The 21,923-nt window shown below is 34.8% G+C and overlaps 3 protein-coding genes across 8 annotated transcripts; 2 read left to right on the forward strand and 1 right to left on the reverse strand.

The window, feature by feature from the left end:
• The first annotated feature begins 151 nt into the window (after window positions 1-151).
• On the forward strand, window positions 152-4,531 carry Xe7. 2 transcript variants are annotated; one of them, XM_064697449.1, is made up of 8 exons: window positions 152-767; window positions 883-1,343; window positions 1,401-1,658; window positions 2,658-2,865; window positions 2,927-3,627; window positions 3,697-3,753; window positions 3,819-3,884; window positions 3,954-4,531. In XM_064697449.1, exons 1-8 carry the CDS (start codon window positions 564-566, stop codon window positions 4,429-4,431), a joined length of 2,433 nt encoding a protein of 810 aa, XP_064553519.1. In that variant the 5' UTR covers window positions 152-563; the 3' UTR covers window positions 4,432-4,531. The 2 variants fall into 2 exon arrangements, with proteins under 2 accessions (XP_064553519.1, XP_064553511.1); XM_064697441.1 differs by having other exon boundaries at window positions 154-767; window positions 3,801-3,884.
• Window positions 4,532-9,035: 4,504 nt separating this feature from the next.
• Window positions 9,036-21,169, reverse strand: TyrR (Tyramine receptor). Of its 5 annotated transcripts, none has more exons than XM_064697595.1 (7): window positions 21,051-21,169; window positions 20,047-20,974; window positions 17,426-18,135; window positions 17,184-17,286; window positions 17,001-17,126; window positions 16,551-16,734; window positions 9,036-9,167 (listed from the first exon to the last, which is right to left on the reverse strand). In XM_064697595.1, exons 3-7 carry the CDS (start codon window positions 17,946-17,948, stop codon window positions 9,051-9,053), a joined length of 1,053 nt encoding a protein of 350 aa, XP_064553665.1. In that variant the 5' UTR covers window positions 17,949-18,135; window positions 20,047-20,974; window positions 21,051-21,169; the 3' UTR covers window positions 9,036-9,050. The 5 variants fall into 5 exon arrangements, with proteins under 5 accessions (XP_064553665.1, XP_064553649.1, XP_064553642.1 ...); XM_064697603.1 differs by lacking the exon at window positions 9,036-9,167 and adding an exon at window positions 15,906-16,184 and having other exon boundaries at window positions 21,051-21,165; XM_064697579.1 differs by lacking the exons at window positions 9,036-9,167; window positions 21,051-21,169 and adding an exon at window positions 12,789-16,047 and having other exon boundaries at window positions 20,620-20,959.
• On the forward strand, window positions 9,551-13,319 carry TyrRII (Tyramine receptor II). The gene is made up of 5 exons (XM_064697618.1): window positions 9,551-9,853; window positions 10,766-10,868; window positions 11,434-11,559; window positions 11,757-11,940; window positions 12,002-13,319. Exons 1-5 carry the CDS (start codon window positions 9,628-9,630, stop codon window positions 12,743-12,745), a joined length of 1,383 nt encoding a protein of 460 aa, XP_064553688.1. The 5' UTR covers window positions 9,551-9,627; the 3' UTR covers window positions 12,746-13,319.
• Window positions 21,170-21,923: the final 754 nt, after the last annotated feature.

The following is a 21,923-nucleotide window of genomic DNA, read 5'->3' on the forward strand; positions in this document are numbered from 1 at the left end:
GTGAATATCAGTGTGAAATTGTCCAAGACCAAAAGGAATAAAAATATAAAACCGACTTACAAAATCAACTCACAATATACTATAATCGATACCTAATAATATCGTTTGTCGTGAGCGGGTGTTCAATCAGTCACTCGATAACACCGATATTGCTCTCATCTCTAGCAGTTAAAAAAAGTGCAAAAGCAGCAAAGTGAAAAATTTTAAAGTGCCTCGTTTTTAGGAAAAACTTGGCAATAAAAAGTCATAATATTATTAGTTTTAAGTAGATCTGCCACCGTGGTGACGATTTCGTTATAAAAAAAACACAGATAGCTTTTCAGCGGCAGAGACACACATACCATTGAAAAATCGTCATCATCGGATTTAGGCCAGGGCAACGGGCGGGGAACACACACATATTTCATGTACACACACACATCCTATAAAACACATACACACAGGATTCTAACTTTATAAGTAGTTTATATATTTTGTTTTTTTATATCAATTTTACTATTTGTATTTTACCTTAATTACCTTATATAAAAAACACATAAACAACAAAAATACCCTATAAAACAATGATCAACATTCAGACTATAGAAAATGTTGCGGACTGCACGCCGCTGTATCTGCCGCACAGTTTGTACCTCAAGCCGTTGGCAAAAATGCAAATATCAGTTGCATTGCCCGAAAAAATCAAAACCGGAAAATCCGTTTCCAATCTAGAGATAATGGATAAACTCAGTGCAGAACTCAAGCCGGATAAGTTTCTGGTGCTTAAGGTAAGTATAGCTGAAGAGAAGAGAAAGGAGAATTCTTCGAGCTGACACCTTAACTTGGGTTTGATGGGATTGATGTCTCCTTTGCAGCTGGTGATAACTGTTTTATCTTCCCCAGGTCTCCAAGAGCACCGTTAACTACATACGTTTTGAGGCGGAGCTGGACGAGCGCAAGCGTTTACGTCTGGCCATTGACCGCTTGGACGGAGTTGCTTTGCGCCTGTCTGGCTTCAGTGACGCCTTTCGTGTGCGCTGCACTGAGACAAAGGATGAGTTTCCCACCCGCCACGACTGGGACTCGTATTTTCGGGATGCCCGCAACATGGACGAGATGAAGGCGGGCGAGCGACCGGACACTATACATATCACCCACCTGCCCATACGCTGGTTCTGTGCGCGCCATGCCGAAAACGACGAGCATGTGAAACCCAGCGAGAGCATATTCAAGCGCATCTTCGAGAAGTTCGGGCGTGTGCGTACCGTTGATATACCCATCTGCGATCCGTATAGAAAGAGCATGCAATCGGATATCAGCGGCATGCGAACATTTAGCTTCGAGCAGGATGTGCTCTTTGAAGCGTGAGTAGCCTCTTCCATGGAGGATTTACTGTAGTCCCTAATTGCTTACATTTACAGCTATGTGCAATTCGAGGAATACTCGAGCTTTGTGCGTGCGATGGATGAGTTCAGGAGCACCAAGCTAGTGCGCAAGTTCGTAGACAAGACACAGGCCATCAACATCAACGTAAACTTTGACAAACAGAAGCATCTGAGTGATTCGCACGTACAGCGGCGGGAGCGCATGCGGAAACGCTGCATTGCTAAGGCTCAGGCTGAGGATGAGGAGCGCGAGCGCGAAAGAAAGAAACAAGCCGAACTGGAGGACCGCGAAAGGTTTGATTTAAATCATTTTTGTGTACGCGGGCAGAAAATGAAACTGAATGCTGAGAACAATACCAACCCGATTACAACAGCCGGGTTAACAATCAAGCGAAATTGTCTTTGTCAGGTTAGCGCTGGGAACAGTTTAAGTGTATGGAAAACCATGTACTCAAATACCTAACCCAAATGCAAGGCATTAGTTGGAACCGTGAAATGAATCAATCTTCTTGTGTATATATATATTATTATTCCATATTTCCGATTGGCAATAGGCATTTCTGTATGTTTATTTTTTATGCATACTAATCTCAGTCGTAAAGCTTTCTTGATAAAGCTTTTCATGGTCCGTCGTAGCTGCAGGCAGTAGGTACAATACGTCAAATACAAAGTTTCTGTACAGCTCTCTTGTTTTGCAAGATATCTTAACCAAATCCAGCAATTACACGCTTGATTTTTTTTGTGTATAAGCAACATTATCTGCATCGAATTACTTATGATGTAGTAAACGAATTTAGCTTGTATGAAAACAATCCAGTTTTTTTTTTTGTTTGAAAACATTGTTAAGTATTGAAATACTCAATCTTTGGCACTCCGAAGAAAACTCTATAACTTCTTCTATTCAAGCATATCAATATGGGATCACTATAACATGTTAAGGATTTTAGCTTTAGTTCAGATTATTTGGTATAAGTCTCGCAAGTAATACTTTTCTAGGGAAATTATTCGCAATATTTCAATTTGTTTTAATTTGAAAGTTCAGTCTCTAGAATTTCATCGGTTTTATTTTCTGTTCGATAGTTACCTATCTTCATGTGTATGTGTTATATTGAGCATATATAGTCGACTATTTATCTTCATCGTATGTGTTATAAAGAGCATATATAGTCGGCTATTTGTGGCAAATTTGGCGAGCTACACAGTTTTCTGCCTCTTCTAGACGAAACAGTAACAAGTTGTTAGCAAAAACAAAACAAACAAAAAAACATGCGCAAAATTGCACAAAATTTACAGGCAAAAGCAAGAACAATTGAAATTAGCCGAGTTGGAGAAACAGCGAGCGCGCGAAGAGAAGCGAAAGGAGAAGCATCTGAAAAAGATACAGGAGCGCGGCCAAGTGGAGATCTCGCAAAAGATACGCATCGAGGAGCGCAAACTGATGATAGCGCAGCGAAAGCTGGAGAGCATACGCATCCTGGAGCAGGTCTTCGAGCGGATACAGGTTAGTTGGGCCATAGGTTAACGTAATTCCAATCTTATTTTGCTCTCTTCTGCCTTCTCAGCTCAAACAAAAGCGAAAATCGTATAGTGCCCAACATGATGAGGCGAAGGATCTGCAACGCGGTCGCCTGGTGGAAAAGTACAAAAGTGCCACGGAGAAACTAGTCTGCGATCAGCGCAAGATTGTCCAGGAAATCAAAACCAATACTCCGCTCATGGGCCTGCTCAAGAGCAAGTCCAAGAAGAGCAGCAGCACCGCCGCAGCTAGCAGCGAGGAAGAAGGCACGATTGGTAACAAGAGGCATAAGGTTAATGGCAAGGTTGTGGACGCCAGTGTACCTGCAGCAGTAGCTGCTCAGACGGCCAGTGCCAATGCGAATGTGGTAATCAATCCGTTCAAAGCTGTAACGGCCGCTTTGGCCGCGGGCGCTGTACCGGGCACAGCTGCGGCTGCCGCGTATAATGCTGAGGCAGCCAGCGAATGGATGCAATCGCTTTCCATGTTTGGTTACGGCATGCCGACCGTTTTTCCCGGGGCAGCATTATATCGTGCACCCGGTCCACCGCCGTTTCCCGTGTCCAGCAATTATCGCGGCTTTGCGCCGCGTCCGCGCGGCCGTGGACGCGGTCGGGGCATGCGCGGCAGTCGACTTGGCTACGACTCTCACTCCTCCTCCTACTATAATCCGAAACACTACGATGGCGATTGCTACGACGAAGTCGATGGCGACGATAACTACTATCATAAGTCCTCGCGCGGCAGGTGAGTGATGTCTCTGATATTGGTTTATCTATTTTTACGCTTATGTATATATAAATATATTTACTGCAGAAATCGTTCACGGTCCAGCTCCTATTCGCGCAGTCGCAGTCGTTCGCGTGGACGTCGGTAAGTCTAACTGGAACGGATTATCTTCCATTGCAATATATGTGCAGTCTTATTTGTCGTTCCAGGCGTTCACATTCACGCAGCCGCAGTCGCTCCAATTACCGCAAGTCCTCTTACTCATCGCGCTCCAGGTAGGCATGGGAATGGGGTTTTTCTTTATAAGTTCAGTTTTTACTTGTACTCTCTATATTCCACTAAAGACGCAGCCACAGTCGCTCACATTCACACAGTCGCAGCAAAACGCCGGCGCAGCGCAAGAATCGCAAATTAGCCTCAACCCGACGCTCACGCTCCAGCAGCTACTCACGCTCCCGTTCCCGATCTCGCACACACTCGAAGCGCTCGAATTCGCGCCGTGAGCGTCGCAGTCACAGCCGTAGTCGCAGCCGCAGCAATTCATCGAAACGCATTGTCCTTGAGGCTGATAAGCTGGTGGCCTCCGCGGAGCACATACAGCGCACCATCGAGCAGCACACCAAGGATCGCATGCGAGAAGAGGTGCGCGAAATAAAACAGACATTTAGGCATCGGCGCAAGAGCGACCAAAGAGATCCGGATGCTCATGCCGATCCAGATACCAACCGGGAAACAGCGGATGGAAATATAAAGGCAGACGATAAACGTAAAAGACATGGCAGTAGCAACCGAGGCAGTCGCCGCAATTCTATAGCCGCATAGCATAATTAACTAGCATAATTTTACATTACATTAATAACACAGTTCACAATAAAATATTAAGCTAATAAAATGTACATTATAGCACCATATCGCATAGAAATTTATATCTGTTCCTTTTATTTTGCCTCAATTTTCGGTTCGGAATTTTTAAATATCGGAAACTGCACCTTGCAAATTAACGGCGGTGACCTAGCGTCAATTTTTGGTACTTGGTATCGAAAAAGGAATCGCTCACTTTTAAATGCTTTATTTATGTTTTTAAGCACAAAACCAAATAATTTTAAATGCAGAATTGCAAAAAATTAAATTATTTACTGCCTACATCCATTTGATTTTGAATTTCAGCTTATAATATGGGTAAACCAATGGGGTGAAAAATTAGGTTTCCACCATTTTTTAAATAACATAACTTATAAACACTTGAACCGTAATATATTTTCTCAGGGATAATGGCCATCAATGAACGGTATATCGATATGAAGATACATGTTATAGGAAGCCTTACGCATTAATTCTAAACAAATCGATAAGCTAGTTTCTTAGTGTTCATTCAAAAGGCCTATCGAGCTACTAGCTCTAATAGGAACCGAATCACTGCTTGGAATTAGTGTTGAATAATTTAATACACTATTGAGCGGGAAAAAATTAATTTAAATTATTTGTATATGTAAAAGAAATTGGCTTTTTACAATAAAACACTATCCTTGGTGAAATAGATTGCTGCTAAACAAGGCAACAGTGCATTTATGTACTTTATACACAGCATAATAACAAAGAGGTGGTAATATTTCAACATATTTGGCTTTTTGAGTAAAAAAAAAAGTCCAACCAGTTTTTAAGAAATTCTCATTTTTCTATTTCTCTCATTATACCTATGTTATTGCAAAAAAAAATAGCTGGCAACATTTATTTTACATTTTCATACATTAAAATTGTGGCAATATTTTTTGTAACGGTGCTTAACAAAACAAGTAAGAGACTCTAGTCGGGAGCTCCCGACTAGGGGATACCCTGAACTCTCTTGTACCAGCCCCAAATCCAGTTGGCGCTACGCGCTCGTTTGCCTTTGCAGTAACAAAAATAAATTAACAAAAAAAAAACAAGGAAACCAAAAAATCTTTAAATCGCATTTCTACCAAGGATGCTTGGAAAAGATTCTTGGAAATGAATTTGAGCGTGAAACGTCACCCACCAAACGTGACCCCCATTTCCATCAAGGGGGAATGGATTTTATAAAAAGTGCGAAACACCCCTCAAATGAATTTGAGTCTAAGGCCGGAGGATTTTTCCACACTTGCGGGTGGAATTACCCGAAACCCCGTTTTAACGTGCACCTTCATCACATAAGGTAACTACAGTGAAAATTTCATATATATATATATGTATATATATAAATGGATATTATATGCATTATATATATACGTTTATATTTGCAAGAGTACAGTTTATTTGCATACGCTTTAGTGAGTGTCAATATTGTTTCTCTTTTTAACATACTGCAGTATGCCATTTACATTAAATTATGTAGGTTTTAAAATCGACCGGCACTCTCAATGGTACATAATTACTAGTATATTATTTTTGAAAGTAAACGTACATATGTAAGTACAAATGTGTCATTTACGTCATTAGGTGGTTTACTAGTCAATTATATACTATTTTATGCCTATTTGTTATTGATTAAAAATAACTAATAGTATTTATTATCACAAATAGCAATGTAGTGGTTTTTCAGACCAAATAAAAGGTAAAAGTTAACGGTTGACATATTAATTTTTATAATTTAAACTTTTTGGATTAGTTGTCAGTCAAAGAATACTATATAATTTATAGAAATTTTAGACCATAAAGTTTCGTTTGTTACATCTTTTTTATACGGCGAACACGTTGAAAATGGTATTCTTTAATTGTCCAAATGTATGTGACAGATCCTATTCGAGTACACTCTTCTCTTTTTTTTTATTTATTTTGTTTTTCCAAAAATTAGAGCGACAAAGTCTTTGTAATTACCCAAGTAATTCATATTGTCAAACAAGTGGACAGCCGCACGCATATTTACATATGTGTGTGTATATAGCGCCTATACGCACTAATGAAACACAGCAATAGGTACATAGCAAGTTAGAGAGGACCAACTAAAGCGAGTGGGAAAGTTGGCTAAATATTCTGTTCACAATTGTGTTAGTCGTAGCCGAAACGTCCTGGCGGTTGGTTGCAAAAAAAAAGAGGCTGATAAAGTAAAAAAAGAGTTAATCAAATCATTCTCTAAATAATAAAATGTAAATTATTGTTAACATTTTGACAAGAGATACAAATATTCTTTAATATTTGTCATAATTAATATGGTCAGAAACCATTAAAGGTCAATATTGATGCACGTCAATGATTTCATGTTTATGGTTATCTTAAATTAATAATAAACGCTTATAAGTGTATAACGGGATATACGTCAAAAGGTATGAGGGCTGTAATTAACTGATAAACTTATTAATTCGTTACCGGTTCAACGCACAGAGCTATGAATGAAGTTTAAGTGATAGAACCCTTGCTTTGTATTTACAAAAAATAATCAAGTTTTTTTAACAAGAAGATATATTTGTTGATGGCTCTGGCGACCTTTCCATATTTCAAAATATTTTGTTGGCTGGCTCGAGGTCAGCCGATTGTCGATTGTTAACAATCTCCACGTCAAAAAGCGCAGACGTGTAAAATAATTGCCCTGAAGACGGTTTGCCGATGTGCAACCGAAATATATCGGAAACAAATATAAAATAAAATTGTTTTTCATTGTTTGTTTTAACAAACACGGACCTCGAGCCAGCCAACAAAATATTTTGAAGATATATTTGTTTTGACATCTTATGAAAAGTGAAACTTATAATTAATGCAAGAGAAATTTACAACAGGCCATTAAGAAATGTGGTCCTAATTAAAATTAAAAAATGTTGTTGATTCTTTATAATATAATTTTTTGTGCCTAAAACTATTAAATATATATAATATAATATAAGATTAACTATAAATTGTTGTGCTATTAAACATTTCATTCCAATTAAATATATATCATCTATAAACTTGTTTGTGATGACTCACTGATCAACGCACAGCGCAATATGGAAAATATGGAAAACTTACACTCTTTGACACTCAATCTCACACTCACACATTTTTCATTGTTTTGGAAAATAAATCCCTTGGGCGACGTTTATATACCATTGTAGAAGCTTTTTTATTTTTTCATAAAATGTGTAACTCATAGAAGGAGACATCCCGGACCCCCTACTGTACAAATATTATTGATCAGTATCAAGAGTCAAGTTGATATAGCCATCTCCTTCTGTCCGCCCGTCTGTCTGCAAAGAGTTTCTCACTTTTAAAGCTAACATCTTGAAACTTTGCATAAGTCTGTCTTTCTATTAGAGGCAGTATATATTAGTTGTAATTATTAACTTTAATATTATCCTTATGTAAATTACTATTAATATCGGACCACTATGACATATTGCTACGATAGAAACGTTTGGTCGAAAATTAAGTTCTTGCATGAACAACTTTTGGTTTACTAGCTTCACTATTCTCCCTGTAACCAATTCTTTCTTTGCTCAAAAAGTAATAGGGGTTTCTCTTAGCGATTGGGTAATGACAGTTTGCCAAAAAAAGAAATAAAGAAACAATGACGCAATTGTACGAGTTGACACCGCTTCATGTGGAGACACCAATTTTTCAAACCCATGACCATTGTGTTTTTACAATTACTTTTACTTGCTTTTGTTGCTTTTTGTTGCTTTTGACTCGAACTGTAAACTTTTGTCGCACCATATCAAATATAATTAGAAATATATGTTCATCCAGGTAAATAACTAGAATAAAACAAGATTATTTGTTAACACCTCAGCTGTTTTCTACTTATAAAATGTAAAGCAATTTTCAGAAAATTTTCAATATTTCCTAAACAAAACAGCTACAAACATCAATGTGTTCGGCCGATTTAATAATGCTAAAAATAATAATACAAATTCCAAAAGCAACAAAACGCAAATGTTGAATAGCTAATGAATTCTCCCATGTTGGCTCAATGCGCTGCGTTTTGTGTACTTTAGCAGCCAATAAAAAAAAATAATGCTCATACGAAGCAGTGGCTGCGCTCAGTACCAGCGCCATCCAAACGTCGAAAAGTTGCTCTGTCAGTTTGTAATTAACGTGTGCTAAAACCAACTGTGTGGTGTATAAAAAATCTCTAGAGTTTATTTTTTCTTAATGAAATATTTTGGTAATTTCTATATTTATAATACAAGTGTTTTAAAACATCTTTAGGATTATAAAAAGAAAATATATTTAATTAATATTAATGCAACTAGCTCATAGATATACATGTGAATCATCCAATAATAGCGGGTTAAAAAATATATTAAATAATTAGTTATAAGAATAGTAATGGTTAGTACATACAACATTTTTCAATTGTAAATATAGACAACTTTGTAAGTTTGTTTGTATTGCAAATTTGTTTAACAGGTGTGTCAATCTAACAATTTGAATATGAATATTTCTTAGAAACTTATAAGCTATGGATTTACCGTTGTTGAATAAAGGTTAAATACAGAATAACATAAGTAAGTTTATATCATCTGTTTAAAAGTCATAGGGAGAATGTTCTTTTTGTGGAATGTCCTTTCTGCTTTTCGTCCGTCTGGTTGTCTGTCCAAATAAACAATATTTTTTGACGCTATCAATTGCTGAAAATAAAGCAAGAAGGTTTTTAAAACTTATTTTTCGTGGGTAAAAGAATCAGATTGGTTGGTGTGCTAGCATGGGTTTTCGTATACACATGTATGCTTAGTATAGAATGGTAGGACAGTTATGAACTGAGTACTCCTTTATGTTATATATTTTCATGTCATCTTCGAATCACAAAGTTATAAGGGATTAAAATCTGCGGCAAGCCTGGTCGAAATGCATAGATGGAACATGTGGGTTTTACATATGTATGTATATATGTAAGTTGCTCTTTATCTCTATTAATTCTATGATAATCTTTTATCAATTTTTTTATTTAGGTTATCAGTACAGATGATAGTTTGCCAACCATATTTATAATCGTAATAACCATGCGCGAAATATACAACATAAACAAATTTTGAGATATTTGTATCTAAAATGTCTATCAACTGAGTTTCTAATGATTTTTTATAAATAATGAACTCATCATTGAAAAGTATGGCCTGGCCAAAGTCTATAGCTGTGGCTATTTTCTTACTACTGATATTGGTGACTGTAATTGGAAATATGCTTGTTATATTAGCTGTTTTAACCACCAGAAGACTGCGTACCGTTACAAACTGCTTTGTGATGAGTTTGGCGGTTGCTGATTTACTTGTGGGCATTTTCGTTATGCCACCGGCAGTAGCCTTGCACGTCATTGGTATGTATTTATATTAAAAAATAACTGAATACTCTTACCTAAAATATTGTAATATTTTTGCTGTGTTATTTTAAGTTAAAGGCAAAAAACCGCTACTTATATATGAGAGAATTCTGGATGTAGGTTTTTCCATCTGTTGTGACGAGAGACCTTATAAAATATCAAATTAGGTGTGCGCATTTTTGCCAAGGTCTTACTTGCACTTTGTGATAATTTCATGCATAACAATTTCAGTATGTGCGGATACTGTATGAACTTTTTTTATTTGGTGACCCATTGTACATTGCACATGAGTTTTTATCAAAATTATTTGTGTTTACTAACGAAAATAATTATTTTAACAACTTACGCTACGGTAAAAAATAGTCAGTAGCCAAGGGTACCTCAAAATTTAATTACATGCTTTTATGATTCCTAAAGTGCCAGGCATTAAAACTTTCTCCTTTTAAGGGCAACCTTTTACAAACAAATAATCAAATTAAAAAAATGAAGAGCTGTACAATCCCTTAAAGTGTAAAGATGTAGTACATAGTATGGGTAGGCGCAAGTTGTTTTAGACGCCAAACGAATTCGGTTAAAGTAAAACAAAACAAAAACTTTGCCTTCCAGCCCTTTTGTGAATTGGGAGTAACAATTTCCATTCAAGCTTTACAAACATAACATGGTTTTACATACTTTAAGCTGGTAAGGCCTGGGGTAAACATAATAAATTTCTGCACGTTGATTGTCGTGAAAACATCGAATTAAGGAGTACATTGTGTAAACCATTTATATTTAATTTTTTACTAAATGCGTACTTAAATCATCAGTTTACTGAATAAATAATTAAATTCTTATACTGGATGTCAAAGATAGTTTTTATTTTGTGAAGTCTTTTTTATTTTTAATATACTATATGTATTCTTTATGCAGGTTCATGGAAACTTGGCTGGCTGCTCTGCGAGTTTTGGATCTCCTTCGATATATTGCTATGCACGGCGTCTATTCTTAGTTTATGTGCCATTAGCTTAGACAGGTTCGTATTAAATAATTGATAATATTTATAAATTCGATATCTTGAGCAGTACAAATAGCATAACAGTTCCTTATCCCCACTCTGTATGTCGCGAATAAATTATACTCATAGATGTATGTTCGAGTACATGCACCCTTTGGTAGGAGTATTAATGTTCATGACTAATATATGTGAAAACTCGTATACCTGCCTTAGCTAATAAAATCCTTATGTCGTGCGTTAATTCGTTGTTATAAAAAAGGTAATTCATTGTTATGACGTCATGGACGTATAAAAAGGTGAAAATACTCTGCAAAAAATGTTTTATTGACCCATTCTGAGCATGCCGTTTAAAGGTAACAGGGCGTGGGCAAAGAATGAAATAGTATAGAGAGCCCGATGGTAATAATGTGGGCGGTACGTAGTGCTCGCTTCTTTTGTTGGAAGTTTCAATTACATTTAAATGGCATTTCCAAGCTGACGCCATGCTTCGCTGTTTGCTAGGGACGTTTGTTAACAGCTTAATACACAATATGCCGCTTGGTTTTTGTTTTCATTTACTCTGTTTTTATTGCTTTGTACTTAGGTATCTCGCAGTGACACAACCGTTGACATATTCGAAAAAATGGCGTTGCAAACGATTGGCATTCTTAATGATTCTTGGAGTTTGGTTACTGGCCTTTGTAATCACTTGTCCCCCCATGCTTGGCTGGTAAGTATGCTCATATGCTCATATAAACATAGTGACGTATGGGCACTCTTAAGGATAATATTTCTCATATTTAGTTTTGTGAGTTTTAAATTAGGAAAAATATTTAAGAAACATTTTGAAAATAATGTGCATCTCATACAAAATGTAGTATTTATCTAATAACAAACTATCTATCATTCTCTATTTTACTTATTCAGGTATGAACCGGGTAGGAACCGTCATCAAAAAGACTTTGTTGACTGTCGGTACAATCAGAATAAAGGATATGTCGTTTACTCAGCAATGGGTTCGTTTTTTATCCCCCTCACTGTCATGTTGTACGTTTACGTTAGGATTGGTTATGTTCTGACATCACGACGACAGCGGATTGTACGCGATGCAGTAAGTATTCCAAAAATATATTTATATCATTATATAGTTATATAATTCATTTTTCGGCCAGAAATCGGAACGCACGGCTGATCATGATTTAGACGGCGACAACTTTATCCTGGAATCTGAACATTATCGTTGTAACCCGCACAAATGTTTACCATGTTGTGAAGCTCGTTGCAGTGTAATAAGTACCCATGTAAATCCCATACTAAGCACCAACCACGTTAGATGCGGTAAATGCCAGGACACTAAATTGGGCGATAAAAGAATGAAACTCAAACATCAACCGACATTCTATGAACTTATAGAATTTTCACGAATGTCGTCAAACAATTGTAGATATCATGCAAAATGTGCGTCCGCTTTGTCTATACCAGCACTGTATTACAAAGAAAATCAATGTCTGGCTGGCACATCTTTAGAAACGATAAATAATAACGGGCCCAACAGGTCGTCAACAACATTACATCAGTTTCAAAGACAGTTAGCAAGTCATCGCATTCCAATGCGAGTATCAACAAAAATCAAAAATACCAAAACGACTAAAACCCTTACCATTGTTATGGGAGGTCTGATTGCTTGCTGGACGCCATTTTTTGCTTACTATTTGTTGATACCCTTTCTGCCGCAGTTAAAAAAACTCGAAAGTCTTATGTCATTTTTTACATGGGTTGGCTGGCTAAACTGTGCCATTAATCCATTTATTTATGCCTTTAATCCTGATTTTCGAGCTGCGTTTTGGCGTTTAACATTTCGGCGAATCTGCAAGCAGAAACTGGCTCGAAATCGTATGAACCTGTTTCGCACCTAAAGCATTAAGTCCCACAATAAAATCATACATATTTGCGTCTATATTAATTGCTTACAAAGTCCATCATTTTTATTTAAATTAAAACATAGGTAAGAGCACGTATAAAATAAATATATTTATTTAAATGCTAATTTATTTACTTATATTTACTTATTAACGTAGATGCATTTAATTGAGATGGATTATCCATTTGATAATGAGCCCAGAGCTTGTACATGCTCTACCCTCAGATAAGACAGATATAGGGCTAAGTTACCATTCGAAAATTAAGTATATTCAATTTTGTTATTTGCTTCTGACTTCTTCAAAATAGGATATCTCCGAAAGCATACGACATACAGAAATTAAATTACGCAATTTGATTATTTTATAGAATACAAAAAATATATCACTGTTCCCTTTAAAATTAAGAGTGGGTTATTCAATGGTGCCCGGCTCCAAGATTTTTCATACCCAGATTGGAGAACATATAAGTTTAATTATTCAAATAGGCTAACGGAAGCATTTCTGGCCCTTAAAAAAAAATATGTACATTTTTGGTTAAAAAGTTGATCTATTACTCAAGACTTGTAAATACCTCTAGAGGCATTCTAATAAAACTAGCCGTCTTGATTAGAAGTATCCATTTGTAAGTTGAAAAAACCCTTTTTATGCGTTGTGCATTTCTTAAATAACTTAACTTTTTAAGTCCACAAAAGAAAAGGTGGTCACCATAAACACGTAAGCCTGCTCGTATATGCATGTGTTATATATAATTTATAAAAACCAATCTTAAGGAAAACTAAAAAGGGTCAAACTAATATTCTAGCCAACATAAATAAGTTAAAAAATATTTTGTTCAATTTAAAATTGAGATATTACTTTTGTAACCGTTCAATCTTGGCCTTAGAATTATATAAGGAAAAATAAAGTTGTTAACGAAAAAACGATAATATATATACCATCACTTTCACAGTGTACAAATCTCTGAACAAATACTAACTTCTACCTTAGACGCAGCGCTAGACAAGAGCATCACTAAATTCTTACTTCATTGTAAAACACAAATTAAAATTTATCACTATATATAAACAGTTTGTCCTGACTGACTGATTGGTGATCAACGCACAGCCCAAACCGTAAGAGCTAAGTAGCTGAAGTTTCCACTGTAGTTACCTTATGTGATGGAGGTGCACGCTAAGACAACTTAATTAGGGGGTGTTTATGAATGAGGGTCAAAGATTTGGTGAGTGAAGTGATGAGATTAATTTCATTTCCAAAGATGTTTATGAAAAAAACTCAATGGAGACGTGGTTCGGCGATTTTGCGAATTCCACCCGTAATAGAGGTAAATTAGCGGAAAATGTTTGTATGAAAGTTTTTGGTTGACCGTCCGATCGGCTTCAAAATCATTTTAAAGGATTTTAATAAAAATTCGGCCTTTTTTGATGATAAATGTAAGTTGTAAAGGCGAAATTTTGAGTTTCGTCCGATTTGTAGCCATTACGCCTTGGCTACGCGCTGGTCACCGTTTAGTATGTCACTAGGTATTTTATAAGAAATATTATGAAAATGCTATTATGCTGTCGGTGAGCAGGAATTTTAAATTTGGATTTCCTAAGCATTTGCATATATAAATTGGTTTGATATACTGTAAATGTACATATTTGATTTTTACTAAGAATATATATATATAGATAGTTGCTAAGATTACTTCTACTTATTCACAATTGACTGCAATTTCTATTTTCTTTTCGGCATTTTATTTACGATGCCACCCAAAATGGATCTAAGAAATGTCACAAAATCTTTATTTTAAATGTAATTAGGTTTAATTAGGGCTAAATCACAATTTAAATGTAGTGCGTGTATATATTTATTTTCAACTGTTATATATACAAAGAACAATACTACTATGTTTCTTATGGAAGTTGTTGTTGTTTTGAAGAAAATCTCATTAGAAGGATGGTAAGATATCAAAATGTGTATAGATATTCCTATTTAACAATATATACATATATTCAGTTTTTGTATATACTATGTATATATAAACCAAAAATATTAATAGTGACCTTTGTCTAAAATTTGGTTTGTATTGTTGATTAGCAACGTAGGCACAGTTGCAACACGTGCTTATTCGTATGCTCATTTTTAGAGTGAAACATGCATATGTGTCTATGTCTACATGCTAATGTTAAATGAAAGCTGGCTAATACTTTTTTCACATAGCATCGTAGAAATATATAAATAATATTCTTTAAATAAAACTTCAACAAACCATATCAAGCACGTTAGGGTCTATAAATATATAATATATATTTAGATATTTTGTGTCTATAGCAATTTCTAGTTGTATAATCTAAAAGCAATATCGGTAGTAGCTTAGGAAATGTTGCCATGTCGCCAAGCCCTATCCCTTATATCATCATTTCTGTGGTTGTACGGGAGGAATGTAAGGGGGCGACACGCCACGACTATCGCCTAATAGACATTGTGTTTGTGGGAAATTGGGGCTTTTGGTCGTCACTAAAAAATCGTTTACAGGTTAAACGCCAAAAGGCGGCACGAAAGTCGACACTATAAAATGCGTAGATAAAAGGATTGATAGCGCTGTTGAACCAACCGAGCCAAGTAAGAGCCTTGGCCAAAGTGCTACTGACTTGGTGCTCGGCCAGAAACGGTGTTATAAGATAGTAGACAAAAAACGGGAGCCAGCAGGCGATAAACCCACCAACGACAATGCTTAGTGTCTGGGTTGTTTTGTTTTCCTTTTTAAGGGATGTAATGCGGTTCGACAGAGATTTAATATTGGTTGAAGTAGTGGTGGAAACATCAGCCGTTCCTGACCCTGCAGACGGATGATTATGGTGGCCACGCAGTCTGTCTCCACCACCCACACTTAGATGCGAATGCCGAAAGCTGTGAGTGTGCGGTTGTTGTTGTGGCTGGGCTTGCCATGGCGCATCTAATAAACTGCTGCTGGGACCTACAGCGCTTGCCATTGTGGTTATAGTCGTAGAAGCGGTAGACGTCCGTTTCAGAGACAATGAAGATGGTCGAGTTAATTCATAGCAACTGTTTTTTCCACTAGCATTATGGGTTGATGGCAGAGCCAACAAGGTCTGGCAATTTTCACCATGAATTCCACCTGATGTTGGTACTCCAAGATTGTCGTTATCGCTAAGTACGATTTCATGTAGATCCTTGGAAATTGTTTGGTTGAAGAATGTTTGCGCAGTAGCCTGTTTGCTTTTGTAGCCCGTACTATGTTCTTGTTCAGAGAACTCATTTTCAACGTCGGCGGCGGTGTACCGTTTAAATTTCTGTGTATGAAATATAAATTTTAAAAATAGTCGCGTTTTGCTTGGTATCATAAATACCAAAACGTAATCTTATAATACATTTTGTATATCTCACGGATAATTTACGGCATTGGTGTAAACATATACATATTATTTACCTATAAAAATATTATTATTAGTATGACTATTATTATTATTATAATAATAATAATAATTATTATTATTATTATTATTATTATTATAATAATAATAATAATAATAATAATTATTATTATTATTATTATTATTATTATTATTATTATTATTATTATTATTATTATTATTATTATTATTATTATTATTATTATTATTATTATTATTATTATTATTATTATTATTATTATTATTATTATTATTATTATTATTATTATTATTATTATTATTATTATTATTATTATTATTTTTATTATTATTATTATTATTATTATTACTTTAATGAATTCTACTCCTTATACATTTTTTGATATGTTCCGTTTAATGCTTACCTTGTTATGAACATTAATTTCAGTCATATTATCGTGTCTTTTTGCAATCACACAAGAAATCTTGGCATAAACATAAATCATAACAGCCATTGGTATAAAAAATGAACCCATCGCTGAAAAAATTACATAGCCTTCATTTTGGTTGTAACGACACTCTCTTAGGTCTCGGCGTCCAGGTTCATACCTATGTAAAAAGTTATGAATATTACATACGAAGTTATGAATATTTAACGAATTATTGAATATTAATAATGCTGGGTACATTTTGATAAACAATAAATTTATGAAAAGTAAATAGCTTGCGTGCGTTAATCGTCGTCCATGAATATGTATGAATATGTATAGTCTAACATTTCGAACATAACATTTCGTAGCTGTTAGTATACATACATGTCTTAATATTTATCCATTCACTATTTTCTTTTAGTTATATAGGTGTTATTTTCTTACCATCCTAACATGGGCGGACAAGTAATTGCCAATGCCAAGATCCAAACAATAAGAATCATTAAAAGCGCGAGGCGCTTGGAACGTCGTTTCCGAGAATAAGTAAGTGGCTGTGTAACAGCAAGGTATCTAAAAAGTAAAATTTTTTTGTTAACAAGTTAGCCGTGCTATTTTAAACTGGAATACCTATCAACACTGATGGCACACAAACTCAAAATAGATGCTGTACACAGCAAGACATCAAAAGATATCCAAATGTCGCAGAGTACCCAGCCGAGTTGCCAGGAACCTGAAAAAAGCAACGGAATGAGCTTAGAAAATACTGTAGTTTAAATGGATCTTTTATACGACAAAAATGCGGTTTAATCTTCGTTTAAATAAATGCATGTGTATGTGTATATTTATACTCGATTGGTGGAATTGCTTACCAATTAGATGTACAGCTACTGCTGGTGGCATAACGAAAATCCCTACAAGTAAATCAGCTATTGCTAAACTCATAACAAAACAGTTTGTAACCGTTCGAAGTCTTCGAGTGGTCAGAACAGCTAATATAATGAGTGTGTTGCCAATAACGGTGACAATGATAAACGTGCAGAACACAGCAATCAAGCAAATGCCCTGCCATGAAAGAACGAGATCGTAGAAGTGAGCCCATTCGGCCGTCGCTGTAGATTCATTGTAGTAATTGAAAAATGTTAGGGTAGGCACTGAATCTCCGAAATTTCCTGAGTCATTTAGTTTTGACTGCACCGAAGGGATGCCAGACGTATATGACGTTGGTGACAAACTGTGATTGCCAATAGTCCATGTTTCTAGAAAGTTATCGTAACCAATAGAAACGTTTTGCTGCAATCCAATAACGCCGCTTGTGGCAAGGAATGTAGTGGCCACATACATCAGTGGTGGAAGTAAAACGTTTTGATATTCCAACTGTGAATGCAGAGCCATATATGCTGTATCAGAGTCAACAGTATGTATTATTGTTGAATTGACATAGTTCAAGCTGTACAGTCATTGGGAGATTTTGTAGATTTTTATACCCGATAACTTCAAGTTGCCATTGAAATTGGAATACTTTAGCGTCATCATTTTTCATGTTGGTTATATTAAAATATATTTATCTTCAAACGATGCCCTACGATGATAAAAAAAAAGAATAAGTTCTATTATGGGCACATGTATTTTTTTCATTTTTCATTCATTTCATTTTCAATTAGTGAACCTGTTTTACAATTTCATTATACCTTGCGACTACACCTTACTACTAGTAGAACAACAATTTATAAACGATCGTTATAACGTTTTCAGTACAGAGTTATAATAAGTTACATTGACATAAAATCTAAATTATACAGTAAACTTTTTTCGAACGACAAACAAAGTGAAAACGATTAATGAACACAGCCAAAAACACCATTAAAAGAGGCGTTTGGCTATTAATTTAAATAACGTATAAAGGGAATTTCCGACTCTTTTTTAGGGAATATGTACAATGCATGAGTTTTCGGGGGCCCCTGGGGTGTAACCGACCAATAATAGTAAACTGATGGAATAATGAAAAAGAACCCGGTCTGCCTTAAACCGACAGTTTTCGACGCTGCCAATAACAATAATGTGGAATTAAGTATTATTTATTTTTCGTCTGATAGCGTTTACCAAATGCCGTGGCTGTCGCAGATTGCTATTGCGTATATAGGTGCATACATATGTACACATAGGTGTGTGATAAGCAAATTAAAACCAAAAGTGATATAGACAAAGTGGCGTTCATAAGTATATAAAGAGAGAACCTTATGTAAGCGTTAATGTCTTTAGCGAATTTTACATTGTATTACCTACGCCCATATACTTTTTTCTTTACTCTGCTTTGTTTAAAGAGTTTTTAAACTTAAATCTATCACTATAACTCTTGAATAAAACCTATATATGTAGGTACACACATATGCCACAAAGTATTCATTGTCATAGAGTTTCTTATCGCACATATGATAACAAATCAAGCGATTTCCTAATGCAATTATTTATAAACCCTCATTTTTACACATATGCATACTGCGTATTTCTTCTTTATATTTTGTTTGCTTTATATAAATTTGGTTATTATGGAAGATAAATCGTGTATAAAATAGAATGGTACCAACTGGTAATTTCTGTTGTTCGATACGCATGAAGGTCCCATGAAGGTTTCAAATTTAATCATACGCACGAACGACAATTTTCAAAATATGCTTTGAATACAAAATCGATTGTCTCAAGTCGATCAATATATAAAGATTTTCAAAAGAATAGTCACACCACTTAGAAAGTAAATTTAAAACTATAACCCATAAATTGTACGACATGTATATATGTGTGCATATGGCCATGTACTAGTTAGGAAAATTTTCCCTTTCGTTTTTGTTGTATACATATCTACAACTTTTTCTGCTATTTTACTTTAAAGGGCAGAGTGAAGCTGGCGTCATTCCCTTATTACCTAATTCAAAAAAAAAACATTTATTACATTATAAGCTTCTAATGGATATTTTTATGCAAACACGTAATTCCAGCGAAAAAGAACGATACATATATACATTTTCATTTATGTATAAATACTTATGTGTATCAAAATTGATTGTCTGTACACGTATATACATACTTATAAAAAAATAGTTGCAAAAATAAGAAGGCAATTTATTTGGGTTGAATCTGAGCGCTAAAATGCTATTAAAATGGCCAGCTGTCAATAATAGCTTCTACAACAGCTGGTGGAACATCGGTTTTTATTTCTACAATATGAGTTTTATTTGGCGGATAAAATGATATTGTTAAATGCGTTTTTACTCTACTTATAAATTTGTAATTTTTGTTTTGAAAATGTTGTAAAATTTTGTCAATTTCTGACAAGTTCGAATATAATTTGTTAGGTATTCATATTGGCTAGAAGCTTCTTCCACACATATTATTCGAGTTTAATCAACCATTCAAGGAGACTTGAAGTCAGTGAAAATTAGCTTAAAGTCTAAAAATTTTGTTAACCTATAAGTTATAATTATGAAAGCATTACCTTAGCAAATTGTAACGTTTATTATTTATTAGACATTTCTTGTTGGATATTTTCACTTATGTTATTTTTACTGTGTTAATTATAATGGCTTTTGTCCATTATTATTATCAGCATTTTCCCATATGTATGTGCATATGTATATGTTCAATGCACTAACATTGCAGTAGCAATAGTTTTACCCCAGTCAGACATTTAACTAAATGTTCTCGAGACGATGGTAATGCTATGCTTGATGTATAAAGAGTTAATATAGGATAACTTATACACCCAGGTATTTACGAAATTTCTCATTTGGTACATTTTAATTTTTACGCATCCGTTTCATGAGTCTTGTCAACTCGATATCATTCTAAATTATATTTCACATTTTGTAATTTGAACATTGCCTGTATAGGTCATTGGTAAGTTTTTATAAATATTTAACTTTTGAATGCAGCGTCTTTATTTTGGTGCTTTTCAGAGCAAAGTTGGTATTATTTTACTTCACAGGGCTTATTATAATTATTATTAAAAGTTTCCATTAAGTAAATATTTCATCAACTCGATGTGTTTAGCTAACGATTTTTTAAATACCACATCGACTTAGCCGAAATTATAGACGCGACTGCATCGGTTCAGAGCTCTTCCAAAACTGCCGTCTGCTTTGACAACCGTAACACAACAGAGAAAATATATGTATCTGTAAGTGTGCCTTTGAACACGAAAGATACATGCCACGAGTGTTCTTCACGTCTCCCAGTGTGCGTATGTGGGGGAAATTGTATTTGCTTTGTAAGCGGCATACCGCAACAGTTTCCAATATGTGGGACCCGTTTATATATATGTGCTATATATGTGTATTGCCTATTTTAGATTATACAGTACAGTGTAGCCTGGTGTTAATCCTTCTATCGCGATTGAAGACTCGTATTTACTTTTCAAAGCTTCGCTATAACGAAAAATACGTTGTATTTTAAAACAATATTTGTATGTGTGCCTTAAAATGTTTATGTACACATAAATACGTTTATAGTAAAATCTTTTAGAATGCAGTTTAATAGTATGCTCTATAGTGTACAGTTAAGATTGTAATAAAAACTATAGTTTTGTAGGAAATAGAAAACTAAACATTGAACAAATAGATTAACTTAAATTTCTGTAATGTCGCCAATAGTGGAAAACATACTGTGGAACGTAGGTTAAAGGAATTAACGAAAGGTATGTATGTTATATTTACGCGCATGCGCATTTTTTATGATGCAATGTCTGGAATAAATTTGGCTACTTTTATTTTAATTGCAGCTACTATATTAAGCAAATAAAATTATTAACAACAATGTATTCCAACATTTAAGCATACCATATTTATAAATTTAAGATACAAATAAAATCTTACGTATCTGCTTATATATGCAACAAAAGTGCTAAAGTGTATTAAGCATCTCTATAGGCATTTAATTTTTACATCTCGGCAAAACTCAAACGATCTCTGGCTGTTTACGCTTATCGAAGATGACTCCTTCTTTACGCTTTGATATATAAGTATTTACGTTCGTTTAAATTGTAGCTAATATATTAAGCAAACAAAGTACACTAATAAAGTAAAATGTATGCTCGTAATTTGAACAAATCATCGTACAGTCTAACATGATTATAAATGTAGTATGCGAATGACATCTGACCCGATTTTATACTACAAAAGTGCTAAAATGTATATATGTAGCCCAACTCTAATGGCATTTCATTTCTACAACGGAGCAAAACTAAGGCAATCTTGAATTGGCTGTTTATGCTTATGGGAGATGACTCTTTCTGCTTGTTATATATAATTATTTGCTTAACATTATCGGCTAATTTTCTTAAAACCCCCAACAAACAATTCTAATTTATTTAGAGAT

Source organism: Drosophila montana, unplaced genomic scaffold (assembly GCF_035044405.1).
Source record: "Drosophila montana isolate Dmon_TW-CO22-7 unplaced genomic scaffold, ASM3504440v1 contig_1505_1, whole genome shotgun sequence".
In the NCBI taxonomy this organism is placed as follows: Eukaryota; Metazoa; Arthropoda; class Insecta; order Diptera; family Drosophilidae; genus Drosophila; species Drosophila montana.

Excerpts from the sequence above, each read along its gene's own strand:
- Xe7 (XM_064697441.1), top strand. The coding sequence starts at position 564 with ATGATCAACATTCAGACTATAGAAAATGTTGCGGACTGCACGCCGCTG. Across the intron at positions 1,344-1,400 it reads CAGGATGTGCTCTTTGAAGC|CTATGTGCAATTCGAGGAAT; the intron begins GTGAGTAGCCTC and ends TTACATTTACAG. Across the intron at positions 2,866-2,926 it reads AGGTCTTCGAGCGGATACAG|CTCAAACAAAAGCGAAAATC; the intron begins GTTAGTTGGGCC and ends CTGCCTTCTCAG.
- TyrRII (XM_064697618.1), top strand. The coding sequence starts at position 9,628 with ATGAACTCATCATTGAAAAGTATGGCCTGGCCAAAGTCTATAGCTGTG. Across the intron at positions 11,560-11,756 it reads TGTCCCCCCATGCTTGGCTG|GTATGAACCGGGTAGGAACC; the intron begins GTAAGTATGCTC and ends TTACTTATTCAG. Across the intron at positions 11,941-12,001 it reads AGCGGATTGTACGCGATGCA|AAATCGGAACGCACGGCTGA; the intron begins GTAAGTATTCCA and ends TTTTTCGGCCAG.
- TyrR (XM_064697579.1), bottom strand. The coding sequence starts at position 17,948 with ATGGCTCTGCATTCACAGTTGGAATATCAAAACGTTTTACTTCCACCA. Across the intron at positions 16,735-17,000 it reads TGTCCGCCCATGTTAGGATG|GTATGAACCTGGACGCCGAG; the intron begins GTAAGAAAATAA and ends CTTTTTACATAG. Across the intron at positions 16,048-16,550 it reads AAATTAATGTTCATAACAAG|AAATTTAAACGGTACACCGC; the intron begins GTAAGCATTAAA and ends TTTCATACACAG.